Below are 17,572 nucleotides of genomic sequence, written 5' to 3'. Positions count from 1 at the left end.
CAGTGTTCTTAGTGCTACAAGTGAACACACAGTGCATGTGTACAGTGCTCTTACTGCTACAAGTGAATACACAGTGCATGTGTACAGTGTTCTTACTGCTACAAGTGAATACATAGTGCATGTGTACAGTGTTCTTAGTGCTACAAGTGAACACACAGTGCATGTGTACAGTGCTCTTACTGCTACAAGTGAATACACAGTGCATGTGTACAGTGCTCTTACTGCTACAAGTGAACACACAGTGCATGTGTACAGTGCTCTTACTGCTACAAGTGAATACACAGTGCATGTGTACAGTGTTCTTACTGCTACAAGTGAATACACAGTGCATGTGTACAGTGTTCTTACTGCTACAAGTGAATACACAGTGCATGTGTACAGTGTTCTTACTGCTACAAGTGAATACACAGTGCATGTGTACAGTGTTCTTAGTGGCTACAAGTGAATACACAGTGCATGTGTACAGTGTTCTTACTGCTACAAGTGAATACACAGTGCATGTGTACAGTGTTCTTAGTGGCTACAAGTGAACACACAGTGCATGTGTACAGTGCTCTTACTGCTACAAGTGAATACACAGTGCATGTGTACAGTGCTCTTACTGCTACAAGTGAACACACAGTGCATGTGTACAGTGCTCTTACTGCTACAAGTGAATACACAGTGCATGTGTACAGCGTTCTTACTGCTACAAGTGAATACACAGTGCATGTGTACAGTGTTCTTACTGCTACAAGTGAATACACAGTGCATGTGTACAGTGTTCTTACTGCTACAAGTGAACACACAGTGCATGTGTACAGTGTTCTTGGTGGCTACAAGTGAATACACAGTGCATGTGTACAGTGTTCTTACTGCTACAAGTGAATACACAGTGCATGTGTACAGTGTTCTTGGTGGCTACAAGTGAACACACAGTGCATGTGTACAGTGCTCTTACTGCTACAAGTGAAGAGACAGTGCATGTGTACAGTGCTCTTGGTGGCTACAAGTCAGGTCAGTACAGATTATAAACAATGGGAATGCTAGTGTGTCTTTAAAAAAACGCTGTTTTCGCAAACTCAAAGAATTCTTGCAAGTTCCAGGTAGTCAACTTGGAGGATTCACCTCAAACAGACAAGATCAGATGCACCCCTCCCTCATTTACCAGGCCCTAAGCAGCTCAAGCCTCCCCGCTTCCTCTGGTCTTGACACCCTCCTTCCTCAAATACTAAGACCTAAAGAAAAAACAATTTTCCCCCCTAAACTTAACCTTGTCCTCTGCTCTGCCGACATCTCCCCAGGTTCAAGAAGCATCAGAGTTCCACAGAGCCTGCATATTTTCTTGGATGGTAACTTCAGTTAAATCTTCAATTTTTCAAGTTCAAACTTAACAGGATAAAAATATAAAATCCTAGTCTTATAAAAGCTACCAATTTAAACTGCTAAAGATAATTAAGACATACAGGTTAATGCATTTCCAAAGTAAAATCTAAACTCAGGTATGCTTGATGGATACATAGTCTTCAAACTCTTCAGAGATAGGTTGAATATGGCATTTAAAACATTTAATGAAAAGGTTTCCCAGAGAAGACAGAAACGCCCCTCTTCTAGCAGGAACCTAAGGTCTCCAAAGAACAGAGATGGGCAGAGACGCCACCTGAATTATGGTAGCCCTAAACAGTTGGCAACACTGCCCCGTGCCTCGCCTGCTGTCCAGGCTCTGCCCAAGCTGTAGCCCTGTGGGCTGACTGCGCTACTCTGCCTGTAAGGCCTGGTCACGGTAAGGCCAGTCCCCGGAGTTTCTCCACAGGACCACCACAGACCTGAGTCTGGTAGTCCAAGGCCAAGGCTGCTCTGTGTGGCAGCAGACGATTAAATGCTGTCCTATACAACAGTCAAATACATATAACCACTGACTGTCCCCAGTGAAGCCACTGAGACCACGGGAGCCTAGGGGCAACTGTCTGGGGAGTGGGTCTCTATCACTTTCATTGACAGATAAGCAATTGGGGTTATACCTCTGCTATAACTTACCCTTTCCAGATCTCTGATAATATTGGCTGTTGCTTTAACAGCAACAAGCACCCCAGCTCTCCCCAAGACTTCAGCTACCTTCTCATTTCTTTGGCCTTTTCAGTCCTGGCCAACATTCCAGCTTTCCTGAGTTCCCAAAAAGGATGCTCCAGTGTCAGGAAGCAGTCATGAAAAAGATCACACTGTCCCTTACCATAATCTATTATCAGCAAAAGGGCTGGGATGTTAGGTCTCAAACCCAGGCCTATTTACTGTATCAAAGTGGACCTGGCACCAGGTTCACCTAGCATCCCTCAGTCTCTTCCTATTAAGGGGTATGGTTGGCGCATCCCACTCTCTAAACTTGTGCAGACCAGAAGCCAGGCTGCCCTCGCCCCAGCTTCTGCACGTAGTCCAGTCATTTTGGTTGCCTGGGTCTTTTCTGTCTACCCTCTACTCTCCTGGTTCTCCCCTCCCCGTGTCCCTCACATGGCCCAACTCAGGGTCATGTTCACTCTGGGCTCTCCGAGATGTCCCTGACTCTGGCTATGGTCTCTCTTTTATTTACAGTAACCCTTCTCCTGCACCACACCGTGGAGCTAATGCCCTGAGCAGTCAGCATCACTGCTTAAGTGAAGAGTGGACCATGAGAAACAAGACCTGCGGGAAGCAGAAAGCATGTGTCCTAAGACAGCGAGTGGGGTGGGCAGGCTCCACAGGAAAGCATCAGTGTGCTGCTGAGTCCTAGGACAAAATACCAGGCGTGTCCCCTACCGGATACTTCAGAAGGATCTCCACGGGGCTTTCCGTTATTACAGACCTTCAGCTGTGGGTAGATCTGCTGGATCATGTTCATAGACAGGGCGTTGAGGACCTTGGGTCTGTTCAGTGTTATGACTCCTGCACAGCCCCTCCTCTCCAGCAGCACTTCCGGGGCTTCTGTGTGCACGGACATCCTCTGAGTGAACAAAGAACACCGTCAGGAAGTTTTATCAATGCCCACAGCAAAACACACACCACGTGCACACCTTTCAAATGATAACCAAAGAAGTGGCGACCAGGGACACCTAGCGTCCCCAGCCTACACAGACGGAGCAGTCCCAAAGCAAGCCATGCACACCTCCCAGATGTTCAGTTCTGCATGTCTATGTGGACTGGATCAACTCATCTAAAGCACGGCCTCTTCCTAGAGCCCCTCGGACTAGGAAGTACCCCAAAACCTTGTAGCTTGTTACCACATTTCAAATTCTACACCAGGCGCTTAGAAAATGTGGACGGTACATGACTCTCATTATAGTAGCTGTGAGCAACTTGGAAAAGGCAGCATCTGGGCAGGGCTGTGGTGTCCACGAGGCAAATGGAGGTGAGAACTCCAGGTACAACGATGGCCTGGACCAGCCATAAACAACGAACATCTGGACATGCCACGATGCTAGCCCTGAGTGCAACTGCGTGTCCTGCGTTGGAAAGACGCCGTGCAAGCATCGGCAGGGTCTCCTGCAGGACTACTAGGTCACTCCCTGTGTGACTACAGCCCCGACACGGCTGTCTTCTGTCCAAAGGCTGTCAGTCAGAATCAGAGTAGGCTAGCACGCTGCTTCTCTGGGTGCAGTCAGCACCACGTTTAGAGAGGGCAGCGCCACTAAAAGTGGCGGGGTACGGTAAGAAACATGGAAATAGAGTCACGCGAAGAGAATGAGAAAGGAATAAGAAGGAAAGGCCGTGATTCCTCCTAGGTATGATGGAGGGCGACTGAAGATGCAGGGGTGAACTTAGTCGGAGACAGGGATACCTGGGAGAGTCCAGAGTGGACGTGACCAGACTGAACTGGGCCATGTGGGGAGACAGGGACGGGAAGGGAGGGGAGAACCAGGTACAAGAACCAAGAGACCAAAGGTTCAAAAGGGGCTGGAAACCAAAATGCTCTGGGGGAAGGACAGCTTAGGCCGTGGCCTGGAGAGTTTGGGGTAGAGGCTGGGAATGCCACCACACCCTGTAACAGGGCAGACTCAGGGGTGCTGGGAGAAACTCGTGTAAAATTATGTTACATATTTAATTCTCATGAAAATTCATTACCACATAATAACCAAGAAATGATATGTACTTAGAAGTGCCTTAGGACAACCTATTGAGGGGCTGGAGAGATGGCTCAGTGGTTAAGAACACTGGCTGTTCTTCCAGAGGTCCTGAGTTCAAATCCCAGCAACCATAGGGTGGTTGTGATGAGATATGGTGCCCTCTTCTGGCCTGCAGACAGAACAACACTGTACATATAATCTTTTTGGAAAAAAAAAAAAGAAAGCTTATTGAATGAAGCTGGATGGTGGTGTTGCACACCTTTAATCCCAGCACTGCAGAGGTAGGTAGATCTCTGAGTCCTATGCCAGTCTGGTCTGCAAAGCAAGTTCTAGGACAGCCAGGGCTATGCTGTCCAGAGCCAAAGAAAACAACCAGACACTTTTCTACAGGTTCTTAGCATCCACGTTCAGATCAGACTGCATCCAGAAGAGTTTTTACCACAAGCTAACAACAAAAGCTCTTACTGCAGAAGCTCTAGAACTGCACCTGAGGGCTCCAGGCTCCCATCTTAGGCTGCAGTGAGGATTAGTTGAGCTAGTACATGTATGACGTACTTAGCGCAGCTCCTGCACATGGAGCTATAGGGGGTGCTCATTCCTACTAAGGCATTCATCAGATTCTACAGGAGATACAAAACTGAATAAAAAAGATTTTTCTGTAATCTGATAAACAACAAATGTTTACCTTTGCAAGGTACAATTAGCATAATTGCTAAGGCATTAACATTTATTATTAGCAATAACTGCTAAAGTATGAAGTTATTATTTATACATTATATACCGTATTGGTGGTCTCTAAGATTTTTAAATTTTAAATTTTATTCTATGTCTATGGGTGCTTTGACAGCATGTATGTCTATGTCCCAAATGCTCACAGTGCCTATAGATGCCAGAAGAGGGAACTGGAGTTACATGGAGCCACCATGGAACTGAGCCCCAGTCCTCTAAAAGAATAGTCAGTATCTTAAGCATTGCTGAGCTATTTCTCCAGCCTGCATGCTAAGTCTTAAAATGTAATACTTTTTTTTTAACATTTTTGAATCACTGTATGGTAAAGACTATCCTCATTATATATATATATATATATATATATATGTGTGTGTGTGTGTGTGTGTGTGTGTGTGTGTGTGTGTGTGTAAGCAACAATCAACTAAGCATTTGTCTAAGATTAACTTGAAGACAGTCAGATTTAACCATACCCATTAAAACAGCCTTACAACACAAATGCAGGAGGTGGCATGTTTCATCATGGGAACTTGAGGGCAGAGGTTCGGAAGCCAAGGAAACTGGCCATCCCAGGCATGTCTACTTCCCTAACAGAGACACTTTTAAGTTCTATCATGAACAGCAAAGCAAAGCCCAAACTTACCAGATGTTGCAGAACAACCCTGGCTCTTCTGAGGGAGCTGAACCTGAAAGAGACGCAGACTGCAATGAGTCCAGTAACACAGGCAACTGTGTCTTGATGCACAAACACCGGAAGGCCTTAACTATGTTGGGACAGAACCTTGAAAACAGACTGAACAGCCATGAAATGACGCCCATCTCAAAGGACTTCGGCAGCACCCTCTTCCCAGGTGTTTGGTGAACTTCATATGTGTGTATATACATATATACAGATATATGATGTATATATCATATATAGCCACCTACTTACAGAACACCAAAGATAAACCTAAGTAGCTCCACTAACGTGTAACCTGGGGAACCCATGATTTTACTGGGGTCACTTACAGAACACGTATGAGGAGGGGTGCGGGTGAATGTAGAGCAGCCGCACCACTAGACTGTCCTGTCCCAACATGGATGTTAGCTAGCTCACAGCTACATAGATGGAGTCCCTGCTTCCATTAACCGTCCATGATCTGTACCCTCTGCCTTCCAAGACCACAAGGGCATGCGCAAACAGGACAGTTACACACAGAAGGAAATCTGGAATTCCAGTGAGGGTCTACTAAGTCTCCCCAAACTCTAAGGAAAACTAACCGCGTCAACAAGCCTGAGCTCAGCTTGTGTGTGTGTGTGTGGTGTGTTGTGTGTGTGCATATGCAGTGTGCATGTATGTATGTGTGTATATGTTGTGTATGTGTGTTGTGTGTGTACACATGTGTGTGTTGTGTGTATATGCGGTGTGCATGTGTGTTGTGTGTGTATATGTGGTGTATGTGTGTTGTGTGTATATGCGGTGTGCATGTGTGTTGTGTGTATATGTGGTGTGCATGTGTGTTGTGTGTGTATATGCGGTGTGCACATGTGTGTTGTGTGTATATGTGGTGTATGTGTGTTGTGTGTGTATATGCGGTGTGCACATGTGTGTGGTGTGTGTATATGCGGTGTGCATGTGTGTTGTGTGTGTATATGTGGTGTATGTGTGTGTTGTGTGTATATGCGGTGTGCACATGTGTGTGGTGTGTGTGTATATATGTGGTGTCTGTGTGGTGTGTCTGTGTGGCGTCTGTGTGTATGTGCGCGCATGTGTCTTTTGTAAGCAGTCCCAGCTGTGATGAAGATGGCTGTTATGCTTGAGAACGGCTCTCTACAACACCGTATGATAGAGCAATCCTACTCTTTTGACTAAATGAGCCAGAAGCTTACATCTACAAGAAAACCTACAAACCTGAATGTGTATTTTATATTAGCTGCATCTACAGATGCAAAATACAGGCATAACCAAGATATCCTTAAGTAAATCCATACAGGAATGGAAGCCATAAAAAGAAATGAGCTACCAACTCTAAGCATCCCACACACAGAAGAATGGAACTTAAATAATGTGTGCTCCTAAGAGGTAAATCTGAGAAAATACCGCGAGCTTTCAAGTGTAGGACATTTTGGGAATGGCAGTTCTGAAACACACAGAACAATAAACAGCTGTCAGAGATTTGGGGGGGGGGGAAGAGAAATGGAGAGCGGAGACACGTTCAATCTAATCTGTAAACACTGTACACGCCATCAGATTAAACCAATCTGTAAACACTGCACACGTCATCAGATTAAACCAATCTGTAAACACTGCACACGTCATCAGATTAAACTAATCTGTAAACACTGCACACGTCATCAGATTAAACTAATCTGTAAACACTGCACACGTCATCAGATTAAACCAATCTGTAAACACTGCACACGCCATCAGATTAAACTAATCTGTAAACACTGCACACGTCATCAGATTAAACCAATCTGTAAACACTGCACACACCATCAGATTAAACTAATCTGTAAACACTGCACACGCCATCAGATTAATCTGTAAACACTGCGCACGTCATCAGATTAAACTAATCTGTAAACACTGCACACGTCATCAGATTAAACTAATCTGTAAACACTGCACACGTCATCAGATTAATCTGTAAACACTGCGCACGTCATCAGATTAAACTAATCTGTAAACACTGCACACGTCATCAGATTAAACTAATCTGTAAACACTGCACACGCCATCAGATTAAACTAATCTGTAAACACTGCACACGTCATCAGATTAAACTAATCTGTAAACACTGCACACGTCATCAGATTAATCTGTAAACACTGCGCACGTCATCAGATTAAACTAATCTGTAAACACTGCACACGTCATCAGATTAAACTAATCTGTAAACACTGCACACGTCATCAGATTAAACCAATCTGTAAACACTGCACACGCCATCAGATTAAACTAATCTGTAAACACTGCACACGTCATCAGATTAATCTGTAAACACTGCGCACGTCATCAGATTAAACTAATCTGTAAACACTGCACACGTCATCAGATTAAACTAATCTGTAAACACTGCACACGCCATCAGATTAAACTAATCTGTAAACACTGCACACGTCATCAGATTAAACTAATCTGTAAACACTGCGCACGTCATCAGATTAATCTGTAAACACTGCGCACGTCATCAGATTAAACTAATCTGTAAACACTGCACACGTCATCAGATTAAACTAATCTGTAAACACTGCACACGCCATCAGATTAAACCAATCTGTAAACACTGCACACGCCATCAGATTAAACTAATCTGTAAACACTGCACACGTCATCAGATTAAACTAATCTGTAAACACTGCACACGCCATCAGATTAAACTAATCTGTAAACACTGCACATGCCTTTAGATTAAAAATTTTGAATGAAACTTCAGTTTAACTTTTGGAAAATCTCAAAACATTCCACAAACAAAAATCTGTAAAATTTTAAATTACATTTTGTTAATTGTGTAAAGAATGTGGAATCTGTCACTATTTTAATTTGGTAAGGATGAAACACAATACGCAGTCTGAGAGAGCCCTGGGAGAGGCCTACGTTGCTCTGGCCTCCTAAACAAGCAATCAGAATGGACAGACCTGTATCCTGCAGCAGTTTAGGGAGACAAGGGTTACCTAGCTCACAGGTCACACGACATCCTGAGGTCACCAGAGCAGGGACTGGAGCAGAGGGCACAGGGGAACACTCATTCTCGGCTGGCTGCTCCTGGCTTGCTCAGTTTGCTTTCTTCTACACCCCAGAACTACATGCCAGGGGTGACGCTGCTCACACAGACTGGCGCTCATACACAAGCAAGAAAACGCCCTACAGGCTTGGCTACAGGCCAATCTAACAGAGGCGTCTCCTCAGCTGAGGCTCCCTCTTCTCAGCTGACTGTGGGTTCGACGATGGTGGCACATGCATATGGTTCCTAGGAAGAGGAGGCAGGAGACCATTGAGCATCTCTTGCTCTTGGGAAACTCACAAGGTGGTGACCGAACATCAGAAAAGGGCATCGCTAGAATACCCTGGGATGGGTGCTTCTTCTCGAAGACATCAAACTTAAGATACAGAGAAAAACCAAAGCAGGAATCAGCAGGCACAGCCTTAACAAGGCCCAGGCCATCTGCAGATGTGCACGCTGTCTGGTGGAACTAAGAGCTGCCAGGGGTTAATGCTTTTCAGTGACAGCACGCCAAACGAATAACTGAGACAAAAAAGGAAATAAAGAAAATCTAGGACCATCACTGCTACCACTTACAAATATGTGAAACCGCTGTATATGAATAACTGAAATCCAAGTGACTTTCTAGAAGTTATATTATTTTTCTTTTAAATTATGCTCAAATTGACAATACAACCAAAGAAATAAATCACGTATTTGTTTGAATAAGTCACGATTTACATTTCTGACCTAGCATATTTTAAATTTGCTTCACTACAGCGAAGCCTTCTGCTCCCAGCCCAGTGTCCCGCCATGTGTCTGTACATCAGAGTCTTCTGAAGACCCCTGTGGATCACTATCCTAAAACTCTGGCGGCAACTGCCCAGTTCAGTACTGACTAGAGGTGAGGCACAGGCGTGGGTACTTTGTTCGACAAAATGACCACTACAAAGTGCAAGCAAGTTGTCCTTCAAATAAAACACTATAAAAAATAGCCAGAAGTGACAGTGACAGGTAATTCAGGAGGATTTTCCAGAAAGGGTTTTCATGCAGGCTTTGTGCCCATGCTGAGGCCAGAGGTCAAGGCTGAGTGTCAACTGCTTCAAGGCCTGATTTCAAGTTCAAGTTTATCTTTTTAGGACTCTCTCTCACTGAACCTGCTAGACCAGACTTTCCAGCAAGCCCAGGGCTCCTGCCTCCGCCTCCCAGCACTGACATTTGAGTGTGGCATGCTTGCACAAGTACTTCACCCAGCTAATCTGTCCCCCAACCCCTCACACAGTCTCTTAAATCTGTAACACCCGATTTAAACACTCAAACAGCCGATTTCTAAAAAACAATTTAAAAATTCTACTTGACTCAATTTTGTCTTTTCAGTATTGAAAAGCTCACAAGGGACAAACACGCATACTCAGAACCGTTGGCTTATTTCCCAGCACATCGAATTGGGGAGAGAAGAGTTCTTTCGGTCAAACCACAGAGGCTCTGAAGTCCTTAATAAGGCCAGCGCCCAGCTCAAGGCTGCAGAGGGTGCCGCCAGTCTGGCAGATCTAAGTAATGGTTTAAGTACTGCCTGAGCAGAAAAGGACATGAGAAAAGAAACGCAGGCTTAACTTCAAGTCCCCGTTTAATCTATGAAACAGTTCTGCCAGAATCAAGAAGCTGACCCACAGTGACCACACCCACATGCAAAGCACTGCGCAAGACACCTGCAGTCACAAAGACCCGGTACCAGTGGCAAAGAGAGTAAAGAAGAGTTAAGTGTAACTAAATTCTCCACCATTTCTATACATTCACATTGTTTCCATTTAGGGCCAACTAACCTAAGACTTAAAATCCCATACTGGGGCTGGAGATGTAGTCTGTGATACAGCATTTAGTTCAATCTCTAGTACTACAAAAATATAAAACATGGTACTTGAGAATTCAGTATCCAAATTTATCCCAAGCCTTTTTTTCTTTGGGGGGGGGGGGTGTTCAACACAGGGTTCTCTGTGTAATAGTCCTAGCTCTTGTAGACCTTGCTGGCCTCGAATTTACAGCTATTTTGCCTGCCTCTGTCTCAGGAGTGCTGGAATGAAAGGTGTGCACCACCACCTGGCATCTTAGCTTTCTTTTTTTAATGACTCCAAGACTGCCATCTAGTGGATAGGAGGGGTACACACATCTCTCTAGCAAAGCAGCCCTGGTTCAGTTACCACCAACACTATTTAATCCTTGCAGAGGATGTGAAATGCTGGAAACCTGGCTCAAAGGGTAAAGTATTTGCTTCATCAAAGACCACAGAAGAAACTGAAGGACACAGAAATCTCCCTGGTGATTACAAGAAGGTGGAAAAACAACTATGGTAGCCGTAACCCACGTCTTTAGGCCCAGCACCGGGAAGGCAAAGCAGCTGGATCTCTGTGAGTTCCAGGCAAGCCTGGTGACAGCGAGTTATAGACCAGCGGTGGATACACAGTGAGACACTGTCTCAAAACAAATACATGAACAAACAAGCAAACAACAATGGGACACCATCATCTTAGGATGATACAAGCTTCAGAAACATTGTTGCAATCATCCAGTCAAGCAAATAATACAAGCTTACGAAATCACACAACTCTACAAGGAACTGCTCAAGCAAGAAAATGTGACTAGAAAAAAAAAAAGGCTCAGAGACTCAGATTGCACTGGCAGCTGCCAGAGTTAAGTAGAGCCGAAAAGTCAAGCGAGTAACTCAGGGGTGATTAACTCAGGGGTGAAGCGACAGAAAACAGGGACACGGTGCACTGAGCGGATGTCTGGAAAAGGGGATGGCTGCAAGCAAGAACAGGAAGGGAAATACTGGTCCTGAGACACTTAAAGGGCACTAACTGCTTTACAGGATGAAATACGATTTTGGTTTTTAGGTTGCGTTTGCTGTGACGGAAAGTAGAAACTTTCAACAACAAATGAAGAAACGACTCTGAAGCCTATGAGAAAAGCCAGGACTGAAGACACATGGGGGGGGGGAGGTTCCCAGAGCAACCACAGAGGCTCTAGAACCTCCACCTGTCTGCAAGAAATAAATACAAACACTGCAGCGCACAGGTTAGTCTGCAAGTGTGTTTTGTTATTCTGTTCCTGGTTAGTCAACAGCTATTTTAAAATCACAAACATTTTTTAAAAATGTTCTTTCACTTTTTCCAGAAAAATAAAACACAAATTTTAAAAGGCAGCCTGCTCATGGGAATAGCAGGCCTACACTCTATTAACCCTATCAGTGCCAGAGGTGAGAAGCTGCCCGTGAACCCGAGAGCCTTCTCCCTCGCCCAATAGCGCCCTGCTGGTCCTACCGCTGTCATAGGTGACCGTTGCTGAGTGCTTATGCTCGGTCTCTGACTGGGTTTGTGTCTCCTGGCACAGAGAACAAAAGGATAATAGACCTCAAAGACTGCACACCTTGGTCCATCTAGCAGTGAAGAAAGGAGGGGCCAGCAAACAGGAGCCAAAGGAAGCAGTTAAGCAGAGGACAGCAGCGGTCTCCTGACGGTTACTCTCCTCTAGTTGAAGGTGGCCTTACGCTATCCCACTTTTTTCTTGAAAACACTTAGCAAGGTCAGTAAATAAATACACTTTGTCTTAAGTATTTACTTAAGGGCTGGTAAGAATACCTGGTCCACGCTGCCCACCGGATAACCAGTGCCCAGAACAATGACTTCGAGCAGCCACAAAAGACTATTTTCGTCAGAAAGTAAACTGAGATCCAAATCCTGGAGATCCAAGCTAGTAAAGTTTTCTTTTATTTAATCCCACGTTCAGGAAGGTACTCCTGAGAGCTTCGAAGCAGACAAAAGGCAGGCTCTGGAGTAAAATCCAATAGTCTGCATCTAGCCGTCACACAAAGAACTTTCTCTAGCTGGAAGTCATAAGCCCACCAAGTTTCTGCAAAAGGAACAAGTGCTAAACCCAGGGTGTTGTATAAACTGGAGTCTGCAAGAAGAAATAAGGTTGGTGGGAAAATAGCGAACTCCGCCTTACCAAAGAGATGCCTGGATGTTAAAGTCCTTCTTACAGCTGCGTCCTTCACAAAAGCAAAAACAAACAACAAATGGAACTAGGGAGCCAGCAACAGCTCAGTAAAGGAAAATGTGGCGCTGTGGCACGCGGACACAAGAGACTTGTACAGCAGGACAGAGAACCCACTCCGTGACACTTGCAGGACCTGGAAGTCACTGTGTCTTAGGGTTTCTACTGCTGTGATGAAGCGCCATGACCGAAAGCAACTTGGGGAACGGGAGGTTTATTCGGCTTACACTTCCGTATGCCTGTTCATCACTGAAGGATGTCCGGGTAGGAACTCAAACTGGACAGGAATCTAATGGCAAAGCAAGAGCTGATGCAGGGGCATGGAGGAGTGCTGGTGCCATCTATGCTTGTTCCTCATGGCTTATTCAGCCTGCTTTTTTGTCACACCCAGGGCCACCAGACCAGGGCCACCAGACCAGGAAGGGCACCACCCACATGGGCTGGACCCCGCCCCATACATCACTAATTAAGAAAATGCCCTCCAGGATTACCAACTGCCCCATCTTACGGAGGCATTTTCTCAACTGAGGCTCTGCCCTCTTCTGGGGTGAGGACAGCTAGTGTCAACTGACATAAAAACTAGCCAGCACATTGTGTCAGGCAAAGTGTCCCAGACTCAGCAAATACTAAATGTTTTCTCTCATATATGGATATATATATATATATATATATATATATATATATATATAGTAGGTTATAAAACTAAAATCAGGGCCATGGGGACAGACAGGTGGCAATGAAAGAACAAAATGGCATGAAAGCAGGAGAGCTGGAGGGAGTGAAGTAGGGAGACAGGCGGCCAGGGGAGGAGGGCAGGGAGAGGAGCAACAAAAGCAGTGTTCCGGACGGTCCCATGAATGTCGTACTCATCACTTAGCCTGCTGATGCCCACAAACAAACAAAAAAACTAGCGACAAAGACCCTTCGGAAATCCAGTGCACACACACAATTGCATACATGCGCAGTGCAATCGAGGCATGCAGCCTAGGGCTCAGAGTGAATCGGGTTATACAATATGTTGGAGACTTGTCTTCAAAGAAGTGATGTGGGGGCAAAGAACACCGCCCAAGAGCCAAATTGGCCCGCGCGGTGGGAAAGCGGTGGCAGGAACAGTCAATAGACCGCAGGAGCAAAGTGAGGCCGAAGTCCAAAGGCATCAGCCAATCGCATCAACCAAACCACACAAGCCCTTTTTCCTTCCAGACAGACAGGCTCTCAGAGCCCCGCACCCAGTCAGTTGAGCGAGCGCGTGCGTGCGTGCGTGCGTGTGTGTGTGTGTGTAGCAGGCAAGCTCACCTAGGTAATGACTGAATCTTTCAAGCTAACTTTGAAGCTAACTTTGTTAATACACGTGTCCTTGCAACATGGTTCCCAAGCAATTTAGAATTTGCTGTCATCAAGAAAGCACCAATAACAAATACAGGCTCAGGTGTTAGTATTTATCACACAAGACAGAAAAAAAAAGAGAAGCAAGGCAACTCTTTGGTGTGTAACAGATAACTTGAGAATCGCATCACTGGATACAATTTTAGGCGCTTTCCCTGAAACAGCACTAGTCTTAAGATTTATTTTTAATTACATGTATATTTGTGTGTGCCCATGTGATAACAGGTGTCCCATGAGAAGAGACTGTCAGATTCCTTGGCGCTGGCGTTACAGGTAGTTAGGAGCCACACAGGGGACAGAACCCCAATCCTCTGAGCCTGTTCGTCAAGGGCAGAGCAGGCTCTTAAACCGCTGAGTTGTCTCTCTAGTGGAACCGGTAACTATTCATTTAGACCAAAGAAACATTCCCATCCCTCTGCAGGAACGTGACAAAACATGAGGCATGAGGGACTTGCAGCGGAACAAAGGTGAGTTCCACTGTCCAGGCGCTCCTAGACCTCACAGACAGCTAACAGTAAACATCTCGGCCACCCGCCCCCCAAAAGGACTTCTGCGAAGGAGTTCACGGGGACAGTTAAAGCTTTTGGGTATGTACCGGGGGCAAAGCATTGCACACGGCAGAACTCCTAGGATGAGAGCTGGGGTTGCGGTGAGAGGCACCTTTACAAAGTTAATATTTGGCCGAGCAGTGGTGGTGCACCTTTAATCTGGGGGCTGGAGGAGCAGAGGCAGGCAATCTCTGTGAGTTCGAGTCCAGCCTGGTCTACAGAGCGAGTTCCAGGGCAGGCCTCCAAGCTACAGAGAAACCCTCTCTCGGAAGGCAAAACAAAACGAAAAGTTAATGTTTGGACGCGTGCTCCGGCCAAACGCATTATAGGGCGACGACGCTCTTCTGCTGATTCCCAACACCCGCGCTGCCGCTGCAGCTGGCTGCACAGCTGCTAATCAAGCTCCTCTATCTATCGGAATCCCAGGCACTCAACAGTCACACCTGTGTGACTCCGTAAATTAGGTGGCAAGTCCCCAAACTGCGCCCGGCTCCAAGAAAGAAAATAAGTAGGAGTCAAGGGGGGGGGGGGGCGGAGTCGTGCGAGGTCACGGCTGACGGAAAATGAAGGTGTTTTTGCAAAGAAGGCGCTAGAAAGAGCAAAGTCGGGGGGCACCTGCGGCGGCGGACGGCGCGGGCCGGCGGGAAGGGCGCCCGGTCGGCGAGGCCTGCCGTGGACACCGGCGAGGCGAGCCGCCCCTCAGCCGGTGCTTGCTCACTGACTCACCTCGACAGGAGCCGCCACACATCCTGCTGCCCCATGGCCTAAAAACGCAGCGCCAAAGCAGACGGCGGCGGCGACAGCGGACTGCACGGCGGACCCGCCCACCGCCGACCGGAACCCACGAGAGCCGCGGGCACCGACGACGAGTCCTCCGGACGGGCCAGAGCGGCTCACGGCTCGCGTTTCCGCCGCGCTACGCTGGTGGGCGGAGCAAAACAGGAGCGGGAGGAAATGAGGGAGCGCGAAGGGCGGGGCCGGGGCGGGGCCCCGGGCGCGGATGGGGCGGGGTCTGGCTAGGGGGCGGGGACTAGAGTGGAAGGGGGTGCAGGGGAGGAGCCAAAGCGTAGGCGGAGAAAGCTGAGCTACTCAGTAGTCGGAGCAGGGAGAAAAAGCACGTGTTGGAGTCTGAAAGGGTAAACGACTTGGCTCCCTAGAGGCCGTCTTGGGAAATGCCCAGTCCGTCACCCAAGTTTGGCCAAGCAGCAGAGATTGATCTGAAGGAGTTTTGTGGGATTTTAATAATTTGAAAATGAAAAGGTAAATTCAAACCGGATCTGATGGTGCCCTCCTGTCATCCCAGCACTCAGAAAGCTGAGTCAGGGGAACGGTCGCAAGTTGCAAGCCACCCTGGACTATGTAGCCAGACCCTAGTTCAGAAAAAAAAAAGTAACTTTAGTGTTCTTTGAGAATCAAACGGATGAAATGCATTTGATGTCAAGGAGAGAACTTGGTGTCCTTTTAGAGCTCGCTCTGTGTTGATGAACTTGCTTTCAAATATATTTCTCATTATCTTCGGAAAAGTTCGATACCTCGCTCTTCCCTTGGCGGACGAAAATATCCAATTAAGAGACTGTGCTCACCAACTAAACTAGAAATCGCCTTTATCAGAGAAAGCATAACTGCACCAGAACGCAGCTCATAAAATAAAACGCATATTTAACTGCCCATCACTGTTGAGTCGCCTCTAGAACCACCCACACACCCAGATGTCTAGCTGTAAGCATTTCATCGAGTACTGACATATTAATAAGATCTGAGGAAATCAGAGAAGAGTTCAGAGAGCAGGAAGTTAAAGGTGTGTGCGTGTGTGTGCACGCGCATGTACGTGCGCTTGTATGTTGGAGATGGACACCGAGGCATTCCACAAGTACTCATCCACTGTACCTTTGCCTTAAAGACGTCATTCTTCATCTTTGGCACTTAGGAGACATACAATATGATATTTGATCAGAAATTATCTTTCTGGCCTGGGTCGATAATACCCAGAGTACGCAGAAAGCCAACAGGCACCATAAAAGCAGAAGACATCAGACTCCGGGAATTCCTGACCTGTGATTAGTCCTCAAAGGTACAAATAGTCACCATTTGACTTCGCCATCAATCGGCATCATGACCCTTTCATTGCGGGAAAGAATGAATGTGTTAGCCTATCCAGGGGGCATTACTGGAAGGGGGCGCTTGTCTGCTCTGGCCAGAGCCAAACCGTCCTTCCTGGCTCCCTGCAAACAGGCCTGTGCGTAACAGTCTCCATGTTTAGAAGGCCCTATTTTGATTTAATGCTCTGCCTAAGCGTTAAACTTCTATTTCCTTCATTATTTGTTCTGTGTACCTATACACATCCAAGTTCAATAGCGTCTATCGAGAAGCCAGAGGACAACTTGCAGGAATTGGTTCTCTCCTTCCACTGTGTGGATCTCAGGGATGGAACTCGTGTTCTCAGAACACATTTTGAACAAATGACCCTCCGTTTTCACTTTGTACATTGAGAAATCAGTCCTACCCTCTCTATCCGCTTTATAATATTTTCACGGTTTCGCCGGGCAGTGGTGGCGCATGCCTTTAATCCCAGCACTCGGGAGGCAGAGGCAGGCCGATCTCTGTGAGTTCGAGACCAGCCTGGTCTACAGAGCTAGTTCCAGGACAGGCTCCAAAGCCACAGAGAAACCCTGTCTCGAAAAACCATATATATATATATATATATATATATATGGAGATCATATCTATCCTAGCTTGCTTTCTATTGATAGACCATGACCAAAAGGAACTTGGGGAGGAAAAAGTTTATCTCAGCTTACAGTTTATATATAGTTCCTGCCCTGACTTCGGGGGAAGCAGAAGCCACAGGGGAACTCTGCTTGGTGGCACAAATGCCTACAAGGGGCACATAGTGTAATCATTAATAAGTGGACATTTGCAATTAGTTTCTTTCGTTGCCCCCTCTCCCCCATGGTATTTTTTCAAGGTCCATTCACATTGTAGCATGTGTTAGTATTTCTCTCCCTCTTACTGAATAACACTTTTACTTTGGGGGGGGGGGATTGTCTGTGAGAGGGAGGAGGGAGGGGCAGAAAATGAGGGAGGGGCAGAGAATGAGAGAGGG

The 17,572-nt window shown here is 46.4% G+C and overlaps 1 protein-coding gene across 1 annotated transcript in view; it reads right to left on the bottom strand.

The window, feature by feature from the left end:
• The window catches only part of Hibch (3-hydroxyisobutyryl-CoA hydrolase), a 53,041-nt gene extending 37,642 nt beyond the window's left edge, over positions 1–15,399 (bottom strand). The window contains exons 1-3 of the mRNA XM_075956509.1: positions 15,196–15,399; positions 5,443–5,485; positions 2,816–2,953 (exon numbers count right to left, since the gene is read on the bottom strand). Of these exons, the coding sequence (XP_075812624.1) occupies positions 2,816–2,953; positions 5,443–5,485; positions 15,196–15,230 (216 nt within the window). The 5' untranslated portion in view covers positions 15,231–15,399. The remainder of the gene's footprint in view (positions 1–2,815; positions 2,954–5,442; positions 5,486–15,195) is intronic.
• Positions 15,400–17,572: the final 2,173 nt, after the last annotated feature.

The sequence above is a fragment of the Microtus pennsylvanicus genome, chromosome 22, assembly GCF_037038515.1.
Source record: "Microtus pennsylvanicus isolate mMicPen1 chromosome 22, mMicPen1.hap1, whole genome shotgun sequence".
NCBI classification, from domain to species: Eukaryota; Metazoa; Chordata; class Mammalia; order Rodentia; family Cricetidae; genus Microtus; species Microtus pennsylvanicus.
This window is presented reverse-complemented; position numbering and strand designations above follow the sequence as displayed.